This window comes from Spinacia oleracea, chromosome 4, assembly GCF_020520425.1.
Source record: "Spinacia oleracea cultivar Varoflay chromosome 4, BTI_SOV_V1, whole genome shotgun sequence".
Taxonomy (NCBI): Eukaryota; Viridiplantae; Streptophyta; class Magnoliopsida; order Caryophyllales; family Amaranthaceae; genus Spinacia; species Spinacia oleracea.
Genome location: NC_079490.1, coordinates 111,300,016 through 111,316,483, shown reverse-complemented (window position 1 = coordinate 111,316,483; position 16,468 = coordinate 111,300,016). Strand labels below are relative to the sequence as shown.

Here is a 16,468-nt window from a genome sequence, read left to right as displayed (position 1 = left end):
GCCCCGCTCGCTGGAGGTGAGCGAACCTGAATTCGTCTTTTCGATTTGGGATTCGCGTGGTTCGTGGCGCGATCTTGCCCGATTGAGGTGGGCAAGTCCCTATTTCTTTTGTTCATCGTGATTTCTTTTGAGAATTTCTTTTATTCATTCTTGTAAGAGAGAATTCTTTCGAGGGATGCTCGGATTTAGTTGTAACCTGAATGTGGGTTGACAACGTGCTTAGACAGACCATTCACTAGTAGAAAAAACCTCATTTGTAACCCCCTATTAATAACCTGCTAAATATAGGCCCATTACAGATAGATTAAAAGTAATGGGCATTATAATTAGTCGTTGTGAATACATGTCAAAAATCACAACCGCCACATTATTATTAATGGGCTCTTAATTTGCCCATTACGAAAAAATATATTAATAACTCACGTCCGTTACGTCCGTTAGAATTAGGTGGTCAAAATATTCTTTGAAAAATAACTCCAATAGTACTCCACTTCGCAATGAATCTTTTTCAATCCCCTTCTTTTGTTTTCTTCTATTAGAAACTCCTTCGTTCTATGCTTCTCTTTTCTACAATTCGCGTCGCCGACGAGTCGACCACCAGGGCTGACTTCTCCACCGCCTTTATCTGCTCCACTACGGCACTACTTTCGCTGTTGTACTCGAGGCTTCCACCAAAATCTACACCTTTATTATGTCGCATCTCTTTCAAAAGGAAACCCTAATTATACGAAAAGGTCTATAGAGTCTTCCTCACTCATACATATCTTTCCAAGCTTCTCGTCGTCACCGGCATCATCATCAGTTATTCGAAGACTTCCATCGCCAAAGCTGTTCGTTTTCTTAACCGTAATTCTTATTCAATTGTCAATTTTTTCTCCTAAATATGCGAATAATAGTTTGATTTGCTTTTTTTTTTGTTTCATTTGGTGTATTTTGCTCAAAATTCATACGGTTTTCAATGTGAATCAGGGATTCGTGTGCAATTTGTTTGGTTCTTGTTCTGGAGTTAGTTTTTTGTGCTCGTTTCAACTGAAAGAATTTGATATGAATTCTAGATTTCTAGCTTGTTTGAAGAGTTGCAGGAGACAGTAACGTAATCTTAGTTCCCCATAAACTTTGAAGCACATATATCTTATGAAAGAAAAAATTTACGGAACACTTTCTGTTCCAGGTACGGTAATGTAATTGATTTCCAGTTTAAAGTTTTAAACTGATATCACATCAGGTATGCTGAATCTGTTATTTTCTCTTCATTTATTTTAATAAATAATTCTATAAATTTATGATATTGAGTTTGTAGCATTCATTTTCATAGTTTGCCTCTAGCTTTTTTAAGACTACAGTTTCGCTGCATCAACCTAGTTTATGAAGCACTGTGTTCCTAGATCTTTAGGCCTAAAAGGCTAAAAAGGCACCACTCCCTGCATATGAACTTCAATTCATATATAGGTTTGGTTCTAGCTTCATTAAAAATCGGTACGTTATGAGTGCAATGCTTGTAGAAGGTTATATATTCTCTTTATAAGTTTTATGGCTGCTTGATTGTAGATACAATTATGTCTCTTATTTCTACTCAAGGGTATTTGAGTATGATGGGAAACAAAGAAAAGTAGTTTGGGGACAATTGTAACAAGGGCTCAAGATAAAGGCATTTCACTACAACAGATTTACAATTTGACTAATTCATCATTTACTTGAATGCTTATGATGATCACTTTTTGAACAGTTGGAGAGACCACTGAGGTTGGAAACTTTGACCCCCGAGATTGCTACATTCTGGATAGATGCTGGTATACATAAATAATATCCTTAGTCTTCCTTCCTGGTTGTTTTTATTCACGTCTCAGACTCTCAGGTCAATTTTACTTGAGCACTACTAACAAGCTGTGGTCCAATTTCTCCAAGAGGGAGTGTTGACACCAAGGTATGTACTTTTCAGTCCCATGCCTCTCATATGTTAAATTATCTACTCCATATTTGTTTATTAGATTTCTTGAACTCGAACTAAACCTCCATGAATGAGAAAAACTTCATTGAAACAAAGCTAACGGAAGCAGTAAAGCACATACTGATTTTTGCCGTAATCACCCTACTTCACTGGTGGCTCAGGTCCCTAAAGAACTAATACAGTAATAGGAGAGAGTCTTACAGAGATTTTTTTTCTAACAACTGAATGAATGAGTAGAAAAATACAGTAGTGAAACTATTTATACTACAACTTTATTACAATCCTTATGATGATCTGATTGGCTAATGATACTGATGCTGTGCTGTATTGGCTCCAATTATGTGGCAACTTCTGATTGCTTCAGAAGAGAGCAATCAGAAGAGCTTTCCAGCTTGGCAAGGGAGCTGAGTGACTTCTCACAGTACTTGGTATGACTGCTGCTGATGTCGGAACTGTTGTCGCTGATGTTCTTTGGCTGTTGGCTCAGTAGTTTAAACCTTATACAGTCCCCAGTCACTTTTTTAAGCGAAAAAGTGTACTCTGTTTCTAAGAGGAAGAATCTTTTGTAACCACATGATGTATTTTTCACCTGTTTGTGTTCTTATAATTCAGTGGCTTGATAAAACACGTCGAAAACCTTTGCTTCAAACTGTGGAGAAAATGAAAGAAGGTATATATAGTAATGATATTCTGGTACTTTATAAGGTGAATATTTAGGTTTTCTGGTGATGAATGTCTGAAAGTGATGCTACTGAACTTTAGACATTCTTCGTGTAGCTTAGGGCTTATCTCAGAACTTTTCAATTCCATATTTTCTTGCAGAGTTGATGCTTCTCGGCTTCATATCTCTTCTTCTAACAGCAACCTCAAGCATAATCTCCAACATTTGCATTTCTTCTAAGTTCTTTGGTGGAATATTTTCCCTGTGTTCTGAATCTGAAGTCCATGAAGCAACTGAAGAAGATAATCCATCCGAAGGGCGTAAACTTTGGACATCAACTCCTCAAACCTTCAGGAGACTGATGAGTTCCCTTCATCAAAATACATGTCTTGAGGCATGTGTGTTCTTATGTTTATATCATTTGAAATGTTAAATATTCTGTAGAGCCTCTTCCATAAATGATACTAGTACTCCGTATTCCTTTTGAGACACTGTTTCCCTCCGCATCTGCTTGTTTTGTGTACAGGGTAAAGAACCATTTGTATCATATGAAGGCCTTGAGCAGTTGCACCGATTTATCTTCATCATGGCAGTGACACATGTATCTTATAGCTGTTTAACAATGTTGCTTGCAATTGTGAAGGTTGGACTTTTTTTGACTTACAGTTTATTGTTAGTTTTGAATGAAACAGAGTATAAGCACCTTATAGACATTACAATCGTGAATGTCAGTCATCTTAGTTTGTCTCTGCAGAGTAGGGAGTGCTTCCTGGGAAGTGCTGGATAACTTTCTCATTCTCATCCCACTGTGATTTAGTGCAGTTTAGGCATTTGGAACTGAATAATTTTGTTATTTCCTACAATGAAAGAAGAGGCTGTCTTACCCAGCTCTACCCACAGGATTATTGCATGTATAGTAGTAGGCTTTGTATTGCTGAGGCATATGTCTAATACTCTGTTCTACTAAATGTCAAAATACTTACTATTAGTGAGAACCAATCTCTAAGTTATCTTTAAGCTTGTACAAAAGTTAGAAAAAGCTACCCTCGCCCCAGTCCCACAACTATTATTGACTTCTCCCCTACTTTGCCTGCTGAAAATTTTATTGCCAGATACATAGCTGGAGAAAATGGGAGGATCAAGCTCATTTGGATCGGCATGATGCACTCACAGGCAAGTTGTCTAGTTTCAGTTGCAGTAATAGCTGTGTTATGAGATTATATTGAGAAAAATTGAATGAAATGTGAACTTGTGTGAGTAGATTTGACATAGATCAACTCCAGCCATATTCTGACTCTATCATCAATTCGAAATTGCACCGAAGTTCAATTAATACTGTAATTCTGTAACCCCAATTGATAAGTTGATATTACCCACTTGAAACTCCACTAAAAGATACTTTAGATGACAAGTGTAGCATTCAACATAAAAAATGTAAGATCATGGTAGTTGGGTTGCAATACGCAAGAAGCTAGCTATGCAAAAACGTATATCTCTCTTTATTGTAATTGCCGTGCAAGAAAAAGATTTAGATAGAGCTGGAGATAATTGGTGGCAGCGTTGGTGTTAGACATGAAGATTTACATGAGGCTCTATTGTTTTGAATATAAATTTACAAATAAAAAACCTTTAGTCACTAGATCCCTAATATCATACTGCAATAGCTGAAAGGTGTTTCATCTCCATTTGATTTTGTTCCTTAATACCTATGGATGTACCCCTTTTTGGCAAGAACAAATACTGGATAGATATCGTAAATCTATGGCCTCGCTGCAATTGAGTGAGCTGTATGCCCAATTGCCCGTTTGTGGTTCACAAATTTCTTTCGTAAGCATTCTTAAGCTGCCTGAAGGGAGGAGGTGCTTCTCTGCAAGTGCAGAATGTCATTTTCGACTTTTGACAGAGTGAGCAAAATTCTTGGTAAGCCCATGCAGAGCTGTTGATTTTGAGAAAGTCAGTGCTTCTGAGATATTTGCGCTAAAGGTGGTTTGGAACAGAGATGGTGGGCCAATGGGGCCAATGGTTCAAAGTTATCATGACCAGCAAATGAAACATTTTGTTACTCTAGACTCAGTATAGAGAACTAGAATACAACCTATGTACTAAGCTTTGGAGTAGTAAACTCCTTTAAGTGTCATGTCTTTTATCAGACGAGACTTCAACTGTAACTTTGGTCTTCTTTCCAAGGAACACAATGAGAACTATTGGTCCTTTTCACCTTCCTGGCACGTACAACTGGAAATCTGGAATATAAGATTGGATAGTTCATTACTATCCCCTGGTATCATTGTTTCATGTCATTAATGGCATCATCTGCATTACTACTTAATCACCAGGAAAAAAACTTGTAGTTGGATCTTGGCTCAGACAAGTTTTTAGTTCATGATGTTAGTGTTGGAAATTCTCATTGGGAAACACAAAGGGAAAAAAGTGAGTGAAAATAAAAGAGTCCCACATGGAAAAAACTCTTCATATTCTCCTTGTTTATTAATTGGGGAATGAGTGTAACTCTTGTTTAAGAAAGCGTGAGAGTGGTATGGGTGGACACAACACACACGCGCGCGCGGGCCGGGCTCGGGCCTTGGTACTCGGCCCTCGGGCCTTGGTACTTGGTACTTGGTACTTGGGCTCTAGCCCTCTTGGGAATGCGGTTCGCGGGCGTGGGGTGGGTCAACCCTATTCTTTTTGGTAACTGGACCGTTTTGGTTAAGTCATTGTTACGGGAATCTGTATTGATTACGTAACCGTTGGTTTCATTACCATTAATTACGTCCGTTACTACATTCAATGTTTCTGACCGTTTTTTGCTGTTGCAATATTCATTCCCTCAGTTGTTTTTGTCTGTTGAGTTGCTCTCCTTCTGATTACTTAAATTAGAGTTTCAGTTTCCTTCAAACACAGAAAATCATTCACACAAATACGAAAACACATTCTTTTTCTCACACAAAATTGCTCTCGGTTTTGGGCATATGTTCTGACTCCATCCGGCTTTGTGAGTGCACACAACGTCGGAGTTGCGCTAATCCTGGAGGGCGACCGCATTCTGTTCTACTGCACCGGGAGGTAGCGCGGAATCGTCTTTTAGGACAGTGGGTGTCCACGACGCAACAATTGTTCTTCGTTCAGTTCATCGAATCAGATAAGTTTGTTCTAATTTTTGGTTCTGTCGCAACAATCTAAAAGACGATTATTATGGCTTTGACTTCGAAATTCATGATTCCTGATATGTCTAAGTTAGAACCTCTTGATGGCAAGAATTATAAACGTTGGGCTGTGAGGATGCGATTCTATTTAGAACAAATTGAGATTGCTTATGTGCTTGATGATGTTGTCGAACCTGATGATGAAACTGAATTGCATGCTTTTGAGTTGAAATTTGCTAAAGATGATAGGACATGTAAGGGCATGTTGCTGCATCATATGTCGAATGCATTGCTTGATATCTATATGGGGTTTGGTCATGCTAGGGATATTTGGGATGCATTAGAAAAGAAGTATGGAACTGATGATGCTGGTACTAAGCGTTATTGTGTCAGTAAGTGGATAGGTTTTCAAGTTCATGATGATAAACCAATTATTGATCAGATTCATGCTTATGAAAGTATTTGCATTGCTATGGCTGCCGAGGGTTTGGGTATTTGTGATATTACTCTTGCTATAGTTTTAATTGAGAAACTCCCACCCTCTTGGAAAGATTTTCGTAATCAGTTGATGCATAAAAAGAAGGACCTTACCTTAGAGGAGCTTGTAGGTCACCTGAAAATTGAGGAGGAAAATCGTATTAAGGATAAGGGTCAATCTGTGTTTTCCGGTTCCGCTAAGGCTAACCTTGTAGAACCTAAGCCTAATGCATATTCTGATAGGTTTAAGGGAAATGGCAGTCCTTTCAAGCCTCAAGGGAAACCAATGAAGTATAAGTTCAAGGGGAAATGTTTTGAATGTGGGAAAACTGGTCACAAGTCTGTAGATTGCAGATCCAAGAAGAAGCCTGATCAGAACCAAGCCAACCTTGCTGAAGCTAATGAAGTTTCTGATCCTAACCATTTTATTGCTGTTGTTTCAGAAGCTAACTTGACAGGTAATGTTGCTGAATGGATCGTTGATACTGGAGCAACGAGACACATCTGCACCAACAAAGACATGTTCACTACCTACGAAAAAATTGATGGTGAAAATGTCTTCATGGGTAATTCAGCTTCTGCAACTGTTCAAGGCAAAGGGAAGATCGTTCTCACTCTTACCTCTGGAAAACTTATTACTCTTACCAATGTGTTGCATGTTCCAGAAATGCGTAGGAACCTGATTTCTGGTAGCTTGCTAATGAAGGCTGGATTGAAGCTTTCATTTGATTCTGATAGGCTTGTTATTACTCACAATGAGGAGTTTGTGGGAAAGGGTTTCTGTAATGGGGGTTTATTTACTCTTGATGTCAAACTTGAAATTATGAATAAGAATGCTAGTACTTCTTCTGTTTATATTGCTGAGTCTATTGATTTATGGCATGCAAGGTTGGGTCATCTCAACATTGCTTCATTTAAAAAGCTTAAACAATTTAATTTGATCCCCAGTTTTTATAAAACTGATTTTGCGAAATGTGAAGTATGTGTTGAGGCCAAGTTTGCAAAGAAGACATTTAAATCAATAGATAGACAAACTGAAGTACTAGAGCTTGTTCATAGTGACTTGAGGGATTTTAAAAATTATGAGAGCAGGGGTGGTAAAAGGTATTATATTACTTTTGTTGATGACTGCTCAAGATTTACCATGGTTTATCTTCTCAGGTCAAAAGATGAGGCAGAGGAAATGTTCCTCAAATACAAGGCCGAAGTGGAGAACCAACTTGATAGGAAGATCAAGAGACTTAGGATTGATAGGGGTGGTGAGTATGACCCTAACACTCTTAAGGCATTTTGTGAGCAGAATGGGATCATACATGAGACAACGGCTCCCTACACACCCGAGCAGAACGGGATTGCTGAAAGGAAGTACAGAACATTGAAGAACATGATGAATTCTATGCTTATTAGTTCTGGGTTTTCTGATAACATGTGGGGGGAAGCTATATTATCTGCTTGTCATGTTTTGAACAGGGTACCTCATAAGAAGCTAGACAAGACTCCATATGAAATATGGAAGGGTCGTGCACCTAACCTAAGTTACTGGAAAGTGTGGGGGTGTCTAGCAAAGGTGGCTATACCCAGCTTCAAAAGGGACAAGATTGGTCCTAAAACTGTTGATTGTATTTTTATTGGTTATGCTTACCAAAGTGCTGCATATCGTTTTCTTGTTAAGGGTGCTAACAATTCTGATGCAGGTGGTAACATCATTGAGGCAAGAGATGCCGAGTTTTTTGAAACTGTATTTCCTTTGAAAATATCTTGTATCAATGATGTGCCTTCTTTTAACACTTCTTCCAGTATGCCTGTTGCTGCTCCTCCCACCTCTAATGTGAATTCTGAATTGGAGCCAAGGAGGAGCAAGAGGACAAGAAAGGAAACCAGTTATGGTGATGATTTTATTACTGCTTTCTTAACTGAACCTTACTTGATTGATGATGACTTTGTTTATGTCTTTATTTTGGAAGATGATCCTAGAACCTATGAAGAGGCTATGAAATCTGTTGATGCAGTGTTTTGGAAAGAGGCAATAGATAGTGAACTTCAGTCAATCCTAAGTAACAATACTTGGGAGTTGGTTGATTTGCCTAGGGGTTGCAAGCCCATTACTTGTAAATGGATCTTTAGGAAAAAATTGAAATCCACTGGATCCATTGACAAGTATAAGGCTAGAATTGTGGTAAGGGGATTCACCCAAAGGTATGGTGTTGATTATTTTGATACTTACTCTCCTGTCACTAAAATTGCTATTATTAGAACTTTGATTGCTCTTGCTTGCATTCATGATCTTGTTGTGCATCAAATGGATGTTAAAACTGCATTTTTAAATGGTGATTTGGATGAGAAAATTTACATGGTTCAACCAGAAGGGTTTGTTGTTCCTGGTCAAGAGAATAAGGTTTGTAAATTAGTCAAGTCTTTGTATGGGCTTAAGCAAGCTCCAAAGCAATGGCATGACAAATTTGACAAGACTATGATAGGAAATGGGTTCCATGTAAATGAAGGTGATTCTTGTGTTTACTCATGATTCTGATGGTTGTGTGATTATTTGTCTTTATGTGGATGATATGTTAATTTTTGGGACTAACTTGGATCGTGTAAATGAGACAAAAAGTTTTCTAAGTTCTAAATTTGAAATGAAAGATATGGGTGAGGCAGATGTGATTTTAGGAGTAAAAATCAAGAGAACTCCAAATGACATTTGTCTTAGCCAAGCTCACTATGTTGAAAAATTAATTAAAAAGTTTAACTCTTTTGACGTCGATCCAGTTAGGACTCCCTATGATCCAAGCATCCACTTAAAGAAAAATAATGGTGATCCTGTTAGCCAATCTGAATATGCTAAGATTATTGGTAGTGTTATGTTTCTAATGAACTACACTAGACCTGACATTGCTTATTCTGTGAGTAGATCGAGCAGGTACACTCATAACCCAAGTCATGAACATTGGGATGCTTTGAAGAGATTGCTTAGGTACCTTAAGGGTACCATGGATTAGAGTTTGCAATACTCCAAATTTCCAGGAGTTTTGGAAGGCTATTGCGATGCCAACTGGGTTTCTGGCAATGATGAAATTAACTCTACCAGTGGTTATGTTTTCACCCTAGGGGGTGGAGTTGTGTCTTGGAAATCTTGTAAACAATCTTGTACTACTATGTCTACTATGGAATCTGAGTTTATTGCTCTTGAATTGGCAGGTCATGAGGCAGAATGATTTAGAAATGTGCTTGCAGATATTCCGCTGTGGGGGAAGCCAACTCCTTCAGTTGCACTTCATTGTCATTCGCAAGCGGCTATTGTTGTGGCAAACAACCATGCCTACAATGGGAAGAAAAGACACATTCGTTTGAGGCACAAGGCCGTCAAAGAATTGTTGTCAAGTGGGGTGATATCACTAGACTATGTAAAGTCTGAAATGAACATTGCGGATCCGTTAACGAAAGGCCTATGTAGAAAACTAGTTTTGGAAACATCGGAAGGGATGAGCTTGAAGCCCATTGAATGAATTGTAAAATAATGAACTCCTACTCACAGAGTTCAAAGGACGACATTATGTTATAATTCGGAAGCACAAAATTTTATTTTTTGTCCATCCCCTAGATGTTATAATGTGCTTGCTACAATCGGAAAGAGGTTGAGCATACGGCTCTTAATGAACCCATACCATATGTTTGGTGGTGTGAAGGCAGCTCACACTTTATGGGATTCACCTACGTAGGTGTGGAAGTGTGGCCGCTTCCTATGAGAATTGCGATGTGGGCTCTCTAGAGCACCTATGAGCATATCCAGGTCGGACGTATGGCCAGTATAAGGCGTCACTTTATTCGCGGAGTCAGAATGTCATACATATTCAGTTGCGTGCTTTAAGTGACGGGTTTCTAACTCCCTATCAAGTTCAATACGAAAGTCACTTGGTAGGAAAGAGATCATAGTTTAAATGTCACTAAGTGTTAATTAAAGTCGAAAGACATTGGCACCTATTCAATTGTTTTGTTTTGCCCAAAACCAATATCCTTCTCCTTTTTCCTTTCTTTTCCGCATATTCGAACCTGTGGGGGATTGTTGGAAATTCTCATTGGGAAACACAAAGGGAAAAAAGTGAGTGAAAATAAAAGAGTCCCACATAGAAAAAACTCTTCATATTCTCCTTGTTTATTAATTGGGGAATGAGTGTAACTCTTGTTTAAGAAAGCGTGAGAGAGGTATGGGTGGATACATCACACACGCGCGCGCGCGCCGGGCCGGGTCGGGCTCGGGGCTCGGGCCTCGTGCCGTGGGCCATGGGCCTTGGTACTTGGTACTTGGGCTCTTGGGCTATTGGGAATGCGGTTCGCGGGCGTGGGGTGGGTTTTGTGGGTCAACCCTATTTTTTTTGGTAACTGGACCGTTTTGGTTAAGTCATTGTTACGGGAATCTGTATTGATTACGTAACCGTTGGTTTCATTACCATTAATTACGTCCGTTACTACATTCAATGTTTCTGACCGTTTTTGGCTGTTGCAATATTCATTCCCTCGGCCGTTTTTGTTTGTTGAGTTGCTCTCTTTCTGATTACTTAAATCAGAGTTTCAGTTTCCTTCAAACACAGAAAATCATTCACACAAATACGAAAACACATTCTTTCTCTTACACAAAATTGCTCTCGGTTTTGGGCATATGTTCTGACTCCATCCGGCTTTGTGAGTGCACACAACATCGGAGTTGCGCTAATCCTGGAAGGCGACCGCATTCTGTTCTACTGCACCGGGAGGTAGCTCGGAATCGTCTTTTAGGACAGTGGGTGTCCACGACGCAACAATTGTTCTTCGTTCAGTTCATCGAATCAGATAAGTTTGTTCTAATTTTTTGTTTTGTCGCAACAGTTAGCACTTAGAATAGTGAGATAGATATGATTATGTCATGCGGTCTAACCTGGAAAAGAAGTTCTTTTTTCAGGGGAGTCAATTATCATTGAAAGTGCATCCCAAGTGTAGTGGACCTTTGAATATTGGGAAGGTCACTACAGAGGACCTAAAGTTCTCTTCCACCCTCAAGAGAGGTTTGTAATTTTTTAACTCTTACATGTTGACCTAGTACCTTTACATGTGGCTGCTCCTGCTATGTAATGATTTTCCAGTTTCCTTTATGGCTTTAAATCCATTCCAATTTTATTGAGTTTGAAAAAAGTAGAAAGATAAAAAAATGAAATTTACGCTTCCCTTATCCCTTGTTATTTCTAATTAGTTACATGCATATCATATGATTTAAACGAATAAAATTGTACCAATATTCCCTATCATTTTTGTTCCTATTATTGCTGGCTTAGCATTTTTGTTCCCATTATTGTTGTCTTAGCATTTTTGTAAATTGTTAGTAGAAGAGACAATGGTCTACCTTGTTCATTGCTTATTGAATTTCAATGTATAAAGAAGACCCGAGTTTAACGACCTTATCTTATAGACATTGATTCACCTTGATTCTTGGGTTAGTGTTGACAAATATTTCTTATTGTTATTTATTTGTTAGATTATTTTGTTTGTTGATTCCATTGATTATATGGTCAAGAAAAGGTTAATAAAAAAATTCTTAAAGAGAGCCATGCATATCTTTGGTTTTTTTATATCTGTATCGTTTGATATTGCAGGTTAAAAAAATATCTATGCAACACCGAGACGGATAAGGGTCGAAAAAAGGACAGAAAAGGGGAACATCAGTGTAATGCAAGTAAAATCATTAGCGAGGTTTTTTTTAGAACAACTTATTTATCTAGAGGACATGTTTAATTACTTTGGAATGACATTAGGACAAGTATATTTCTCCACTTTCGTGATTACATTGATTATATGTTTTTATACTATGTATATAAGTATATAACTTAGCTTATTGTAACTTTATTGATTTGTTGTTTTTTTTTTGTATTGTTTCTGAATATTTAGTGCATTGGGTTAAGTGACTTGTAGTGGAGTTTTTGGATTATAAATGTGGCATGGTGGTTCAATATGTTTCTTTGGAACAACCGTTGTTGCTGCAATAGCTCCTGCTGCTGCTATGCATCTCTTGCCAAATTGTTGCTGCTACTGCTAAAGACTGCAGCTAGCGTTCTTTCTATTATTGTTTTTTTTGTAATATATAAAAAAGACATTAGTAACTGGCATGAAAAAGAGATAGTTACTAGTAAATAAGCTAATAGTAACTGGCATATACTTGTAGTAACTGGCAATAATAAAGGTCGGTTACAAATGAAAATGCATAAGTAACGGGCTAAGTCGATGACCAGTTATAATTATTCGGATATTATTGTAAAATTTGACCGTTAGTAATGGGAAAAAGCAAATTCCAGTTACAAATAGTTCGTTATTAGTAACTGACATTAGTCCGTTACTAATTTTTTGCACTACTAGTAACGCCGGCTATAGCAACGGACGATGTTAGTTACAAAAAGCCCATTTTTGCCAGTTACTAATAGCGCTTTTTCTACTAGTGATTGTCTTGTGGTCATCATCTTTCATGGTTCTGAGCTAGTCTTTTCGGCTCAATTTTGCCACTACCTGGGTCCTTGATTAGGGGACTATGTATAAATATCAACAACGACCTTTGTCTTGAGGTCGTAAACCGGTTTTATTTTTTGAGACATCCAAACACGGGACTTCGTACAGCGTAGTCTGGGAATATTGTTTTAAGTTTGCATAATATATATTTTCTTTCGAGCCCCCAAGCATTCGTGCTTGACGGTCATTTCTTGTCAAAGAGGTTCCTTGGGGATACGTATTCTGTAATGTCCTTGATCGCGTTTGGGATTGTGCTCGTAAGTGCGAGCGATCTTTGTAGTGGTGTGCTACTCTTAACAAAGCCGTGAGGTGCGACTTTCAGTAAAGGAATCGGGAATTTTCAAGTCGAATAAATATGGCAGGGCCCAGTAGAAGTTAGGGCCTTTTTTGAGCCTGGGTTCATTTTCGGCGCCCAGGCCTGGGCGTTGAAATAATTCACGCCCAGGTGGGGCGTTGAAAGTGTTGTTTGGGCTGGTCTTTTGATGACACAGTTGGCCTCTTGTTTTTTCGTTTATTTCACTTGGAAGTTCTATGTATTCTCTTTTCTTTTTTTTTCTTTTTTTTAGAACGTGATGATTTTCTCGAGAAGCCGTAGCCGATTGGTGGACTACGGTGCCTGTCGCTTTGGGGCGATTATTTTAAGGAACTGTTGCTCTTAAGGCGTACAGTTATTGCAATAGTTGGGCGAGTCTATGTGGCCCGAGGAACATACCTTGAGGCGTAAGATTTTGATCGCTCTTGTAAATATTTTTTCCTTTTGAATGCGTTCGTGAATGTTCGATACTTAGAATGATGATATGTATGTGCGAACGAGCGTTCATAGAATGGCCGTTGTGTGCGGTCCATTAATCAGTTTGCTTGAATCATTTTTTTGAGCAATGACTGATTTTGAATAGTTTGCTTAGAAGCTTGGTAGGGTTCAGGCCCATTCATGAAGTGGGCTCAAACATCGTGCCCTTTCGATTGTTCAAACATTTGCTTCGAGATTTTTTTATTTTGCTATGGTTGTTTCGTAGCTTGGAGCCCCCAAGTATGCATGTTGGGATGCTTCCTTTTGGCGTACGATTTTTGTAGGTTCTTTCGAGAAAGATGCCTTGGGGTTCCGCTCGTGTAGGTGCGAGCTATCCCTTCCGTGGTAGGTAATATTTCGCTACCTTTAATCCTTAATATAGGAGTCGTGTGACTTGCATTTTGAATTTGGGCGATAAGTAGTCTTTGCCTCTTTTACACATGCACTTGGTCGTACCCGCATCAGTGCAATATGCCTTACTCTCCTTCTTTTTTTTAGACTTGTACCGTGGGACGGTTGAACTTATGGTGCAACGTAGGCTTGTGTGGCCTAACGGCGTGTCTCAGAACATTCCTCCAGGCGTTGGGATATCATTATTATTTTTGCATTGGAGTACTTCATCATGCCTCGTTCAGGTGTTTGAACAAGTGTAGCACCTTCTGCGTGGGTTTGCACGGCTTATTACTTCGTTCGATGCGAGGATTCATAGGTGTTTCTTTCTTATTTTTATATCTGGGCAAAACTTGGCTAGCAAAAAGATTCAGCGCCCAAGCTGGGGCGTTAAAGATATCGGCGCCCAGCTCTAGGCGTTGAAAATGATTTATGGGCAGAATTTTGACAGTTTTTTTTTCTTGATTTTTTTTCTTTCGCTTTTGCTTTGGAACGATGTAGACTGTGTAACGAGCGCTTTATAGGGCGAGCGTTATGTGTAGTGGTTTGATCGGAGTTTTGGTGACTCGCGATTTTCAGTTACCCTTGTTAGTGGGGCGACTTTATATACTCTAAGTAGTGCTTAGAATTTGGGAGGGGTTGTAGCCATTCTAAGGTTCGTTTTACACGATTAAAGCTTAGGATTGTGCCCCTATGACATATGTGTAGCATTAGCGTCGAGAATTTGCGATGAAATCGTCATTTCGAGCATTTTTAGAGTGTTTTTCTCAAGCCCCCAATTGTAGCTACGGGATTGGCTTGATGCTATAATGCTTGGCATACGTTTTTATGCATTCATGGTGACATGGATCATGAATAGTTTGAACCAGACTCGTTTAGTGCGAGGTACGTACCAGTAGTGATTTGCTACTTCTCTTGTAAATGTCGTATTGTGCGACATTGCCGTGGTCAAGGTAGTCACATGTTTAAGTGTGCCTTGACTAAAAGCTAGGTGCCTTTCTTTACCCATAATCGTATTTTAGAAATTTTTTGACTCACTTGTAACATCGAGATAAACGCATACTTAGCTTAAACCAACGACTCTTTAATATGTTCGAAGAAGTCTTTGAAAATTATTTGAAATTCGAGTCCTACTGTGTACAATCTGAGGTGTCCTAAGTAAGTTGACTTATAGAAGGGTTCGTACATGATTACATGAGTGAATCAAAATACTATTACGATTATTGGAATGCTGTCTAAGGATTCGCTGGAAGCCAGGGTGCAGGCGTCAAGATATACTTGTGCCCGTTTGGCGTATACTTTAGGCTTTTAGGGCCATATTTTCCAGAATTGCGAGAATATAAACCGTTTTCAAATTGACTTAGATTTACTTGGTGTATGTGTGCATAAAAGGTTAAGGTATACTTAGTTCTTTCCCTAGCTCTTTCATTTGAATTTTTAGCCCCCAGTTGCCGTTATGTCTTCCCATTAATGATGCTTTCAGATTTCGATTTTAGATGCCCGTGTCATATGTCTGAGTAGGGTGAGCCTTGGTTAAGTGCCAAGTCATATTGACAATGTCTGATTTTTTTTCAAAGGGGATTAGCAAGCATTTGAATTGCCATGAACGGGTGCCCTGAGTTCGAAGGAACGATGGGGCGATGCCGTAGAACAATCCTCTTTATTGCAAGCTTACTGCCTTTACTACTTGTTGGCGATTATGACTGTGTCTAGTGGTGAAAGAAGGTCTTTTAAGTGAGTTAGTTCGCTTTAGGGAGGGTCAAGTCGAGTACTTTAGAGGTCATGGACGCTTGCGCTAGCCCCCATTCAATTGAGGCAAAGCGATCTTTTGAGTCTTGGCTAAGTGCCTAGGAGTGTGAGTGCTCCTTCTGGCAAGGGTACGTGCCCTTATTATTTTTCGATGTGTGCTCATTAATTTTGGCATCTTGATGACTTGGATTCTTCCTTTAAATTTTTCTTTCGACTTGGATTGCAAGTAATTAAATTTCAATAAGGGACTCTATTTCTTATTCTTGTTTTTCCATAGGCTTTAATATTTTTGCAAATTGGTTGGACCGAATCATGGATTGCCTACGTATCCGCCTTAAATAGATTTAATTTGGAATCAGGTCTTGCGTAGTTCTTAGCCTAGAAAATGGTTTCTTAGAATGCCGATTTTAAACAAGTACGTTCTGAGGTGGAATCGCAATGTTTGAAATAGGATGAGATAAGTGAAGTTCATTATTATTTCAATTTGCTGCTTTGCCGTAAGCCAAAAATTTGTTTTATTTTTTTAGTACATGTATTTGCACAAAAATCTTTTCATGTTTTCATGTGTTTTTTTTTGTACGTATATTTGAATACGTGCTGTACCCCTCCAAGTGTTCGTTATTGTTCCGTGTATGTGCGGATAAAATGACGAGCACTTCTGGACAAATTTTTAGCGAGCAGAGAGATTCAGCGCCCAGGCTGGGGCGCTAAAGATTTCGGCGCCCAGCTCTGGGTGCTGAAAATTATTTCTGGGCGGATCTTTTTTGGTGCGCTAAATGCTTCTT

At 38.8% G+C, this 16,468-nt stretch overlaps 1 protein-coding gene across 5 annotated transcripts; it reads left to right on the top strand.

Annotated features, from left to right (window-relative positions):
• Positions 1-459: 459 nt before the first annotated feature.
• LOC110790947 (MLO-like protein 11) lies at positions 460-12,112 on the top strand. Of its 5 annotated transcripts, XR_002533981.2 has the most exons (7): positions 460-2,376; positions 2,561-2,618; positions 2,771-3,003; positions 3,136-3,252; positions 3,722-3,782; positions 11,163-11,265; positions 11,851-12,112. XR_002533981.2 is itself a non-coding variant. In XM_056843490.1 (6 exons), the coding sequence occupies exons 1-6, from the start codon at positions 2,254-2,256 to the stop codon at positions 11,198-11,200; spliced, it is 630 nt and encodes a 209-aa protein (XP_056699468.1). In that variant the 5' UTR covers positions 460-2,253; the 3' UTR covers positions 11,201-11,268. The 5 variants fall into 5 exon arrangements, 4 of the variants coding, with proteins under 4 accessions (XP_056699468.1, XP_056699467.1, XP_056699470.1 ...); XM_056843490.1 differs by lacking the exon at positions 11,851-12,112 and having other exon boundaries at positions 11,163-11,268; XM_056843492.1 differs by lacking the exon at positions 11,163-11,265 and having other exon boundaries at positions 461-2,376.
• Positions 12,113-16,468: the final 4,356 nt, after the last annotated feature.

Bases quoted from the DNA above. Each gene is read 5' to 3' on its own strand.
- LOC110790947 (XM_056843489.1), top strand. From the start codon at position 2,254: ATGATACTGATGCTGTGCTGTATTGGCTCCAATTATGTGGCAACTTCT. The intron at 2,377-2,560 runs GTATGACTGCTG...CTTATAATTCAG, and splicing joins GTGACTTCTCACAGTACTTG to TGGCTTGATAAAACACGTCG. The intron at 3,004-3,135 runs GCATGTGTGTTC...TTTTGTGTACAG, and splicing joins ATCAAAATACATGTCTTGAG to GGTAAAGAACCATTTGTATC.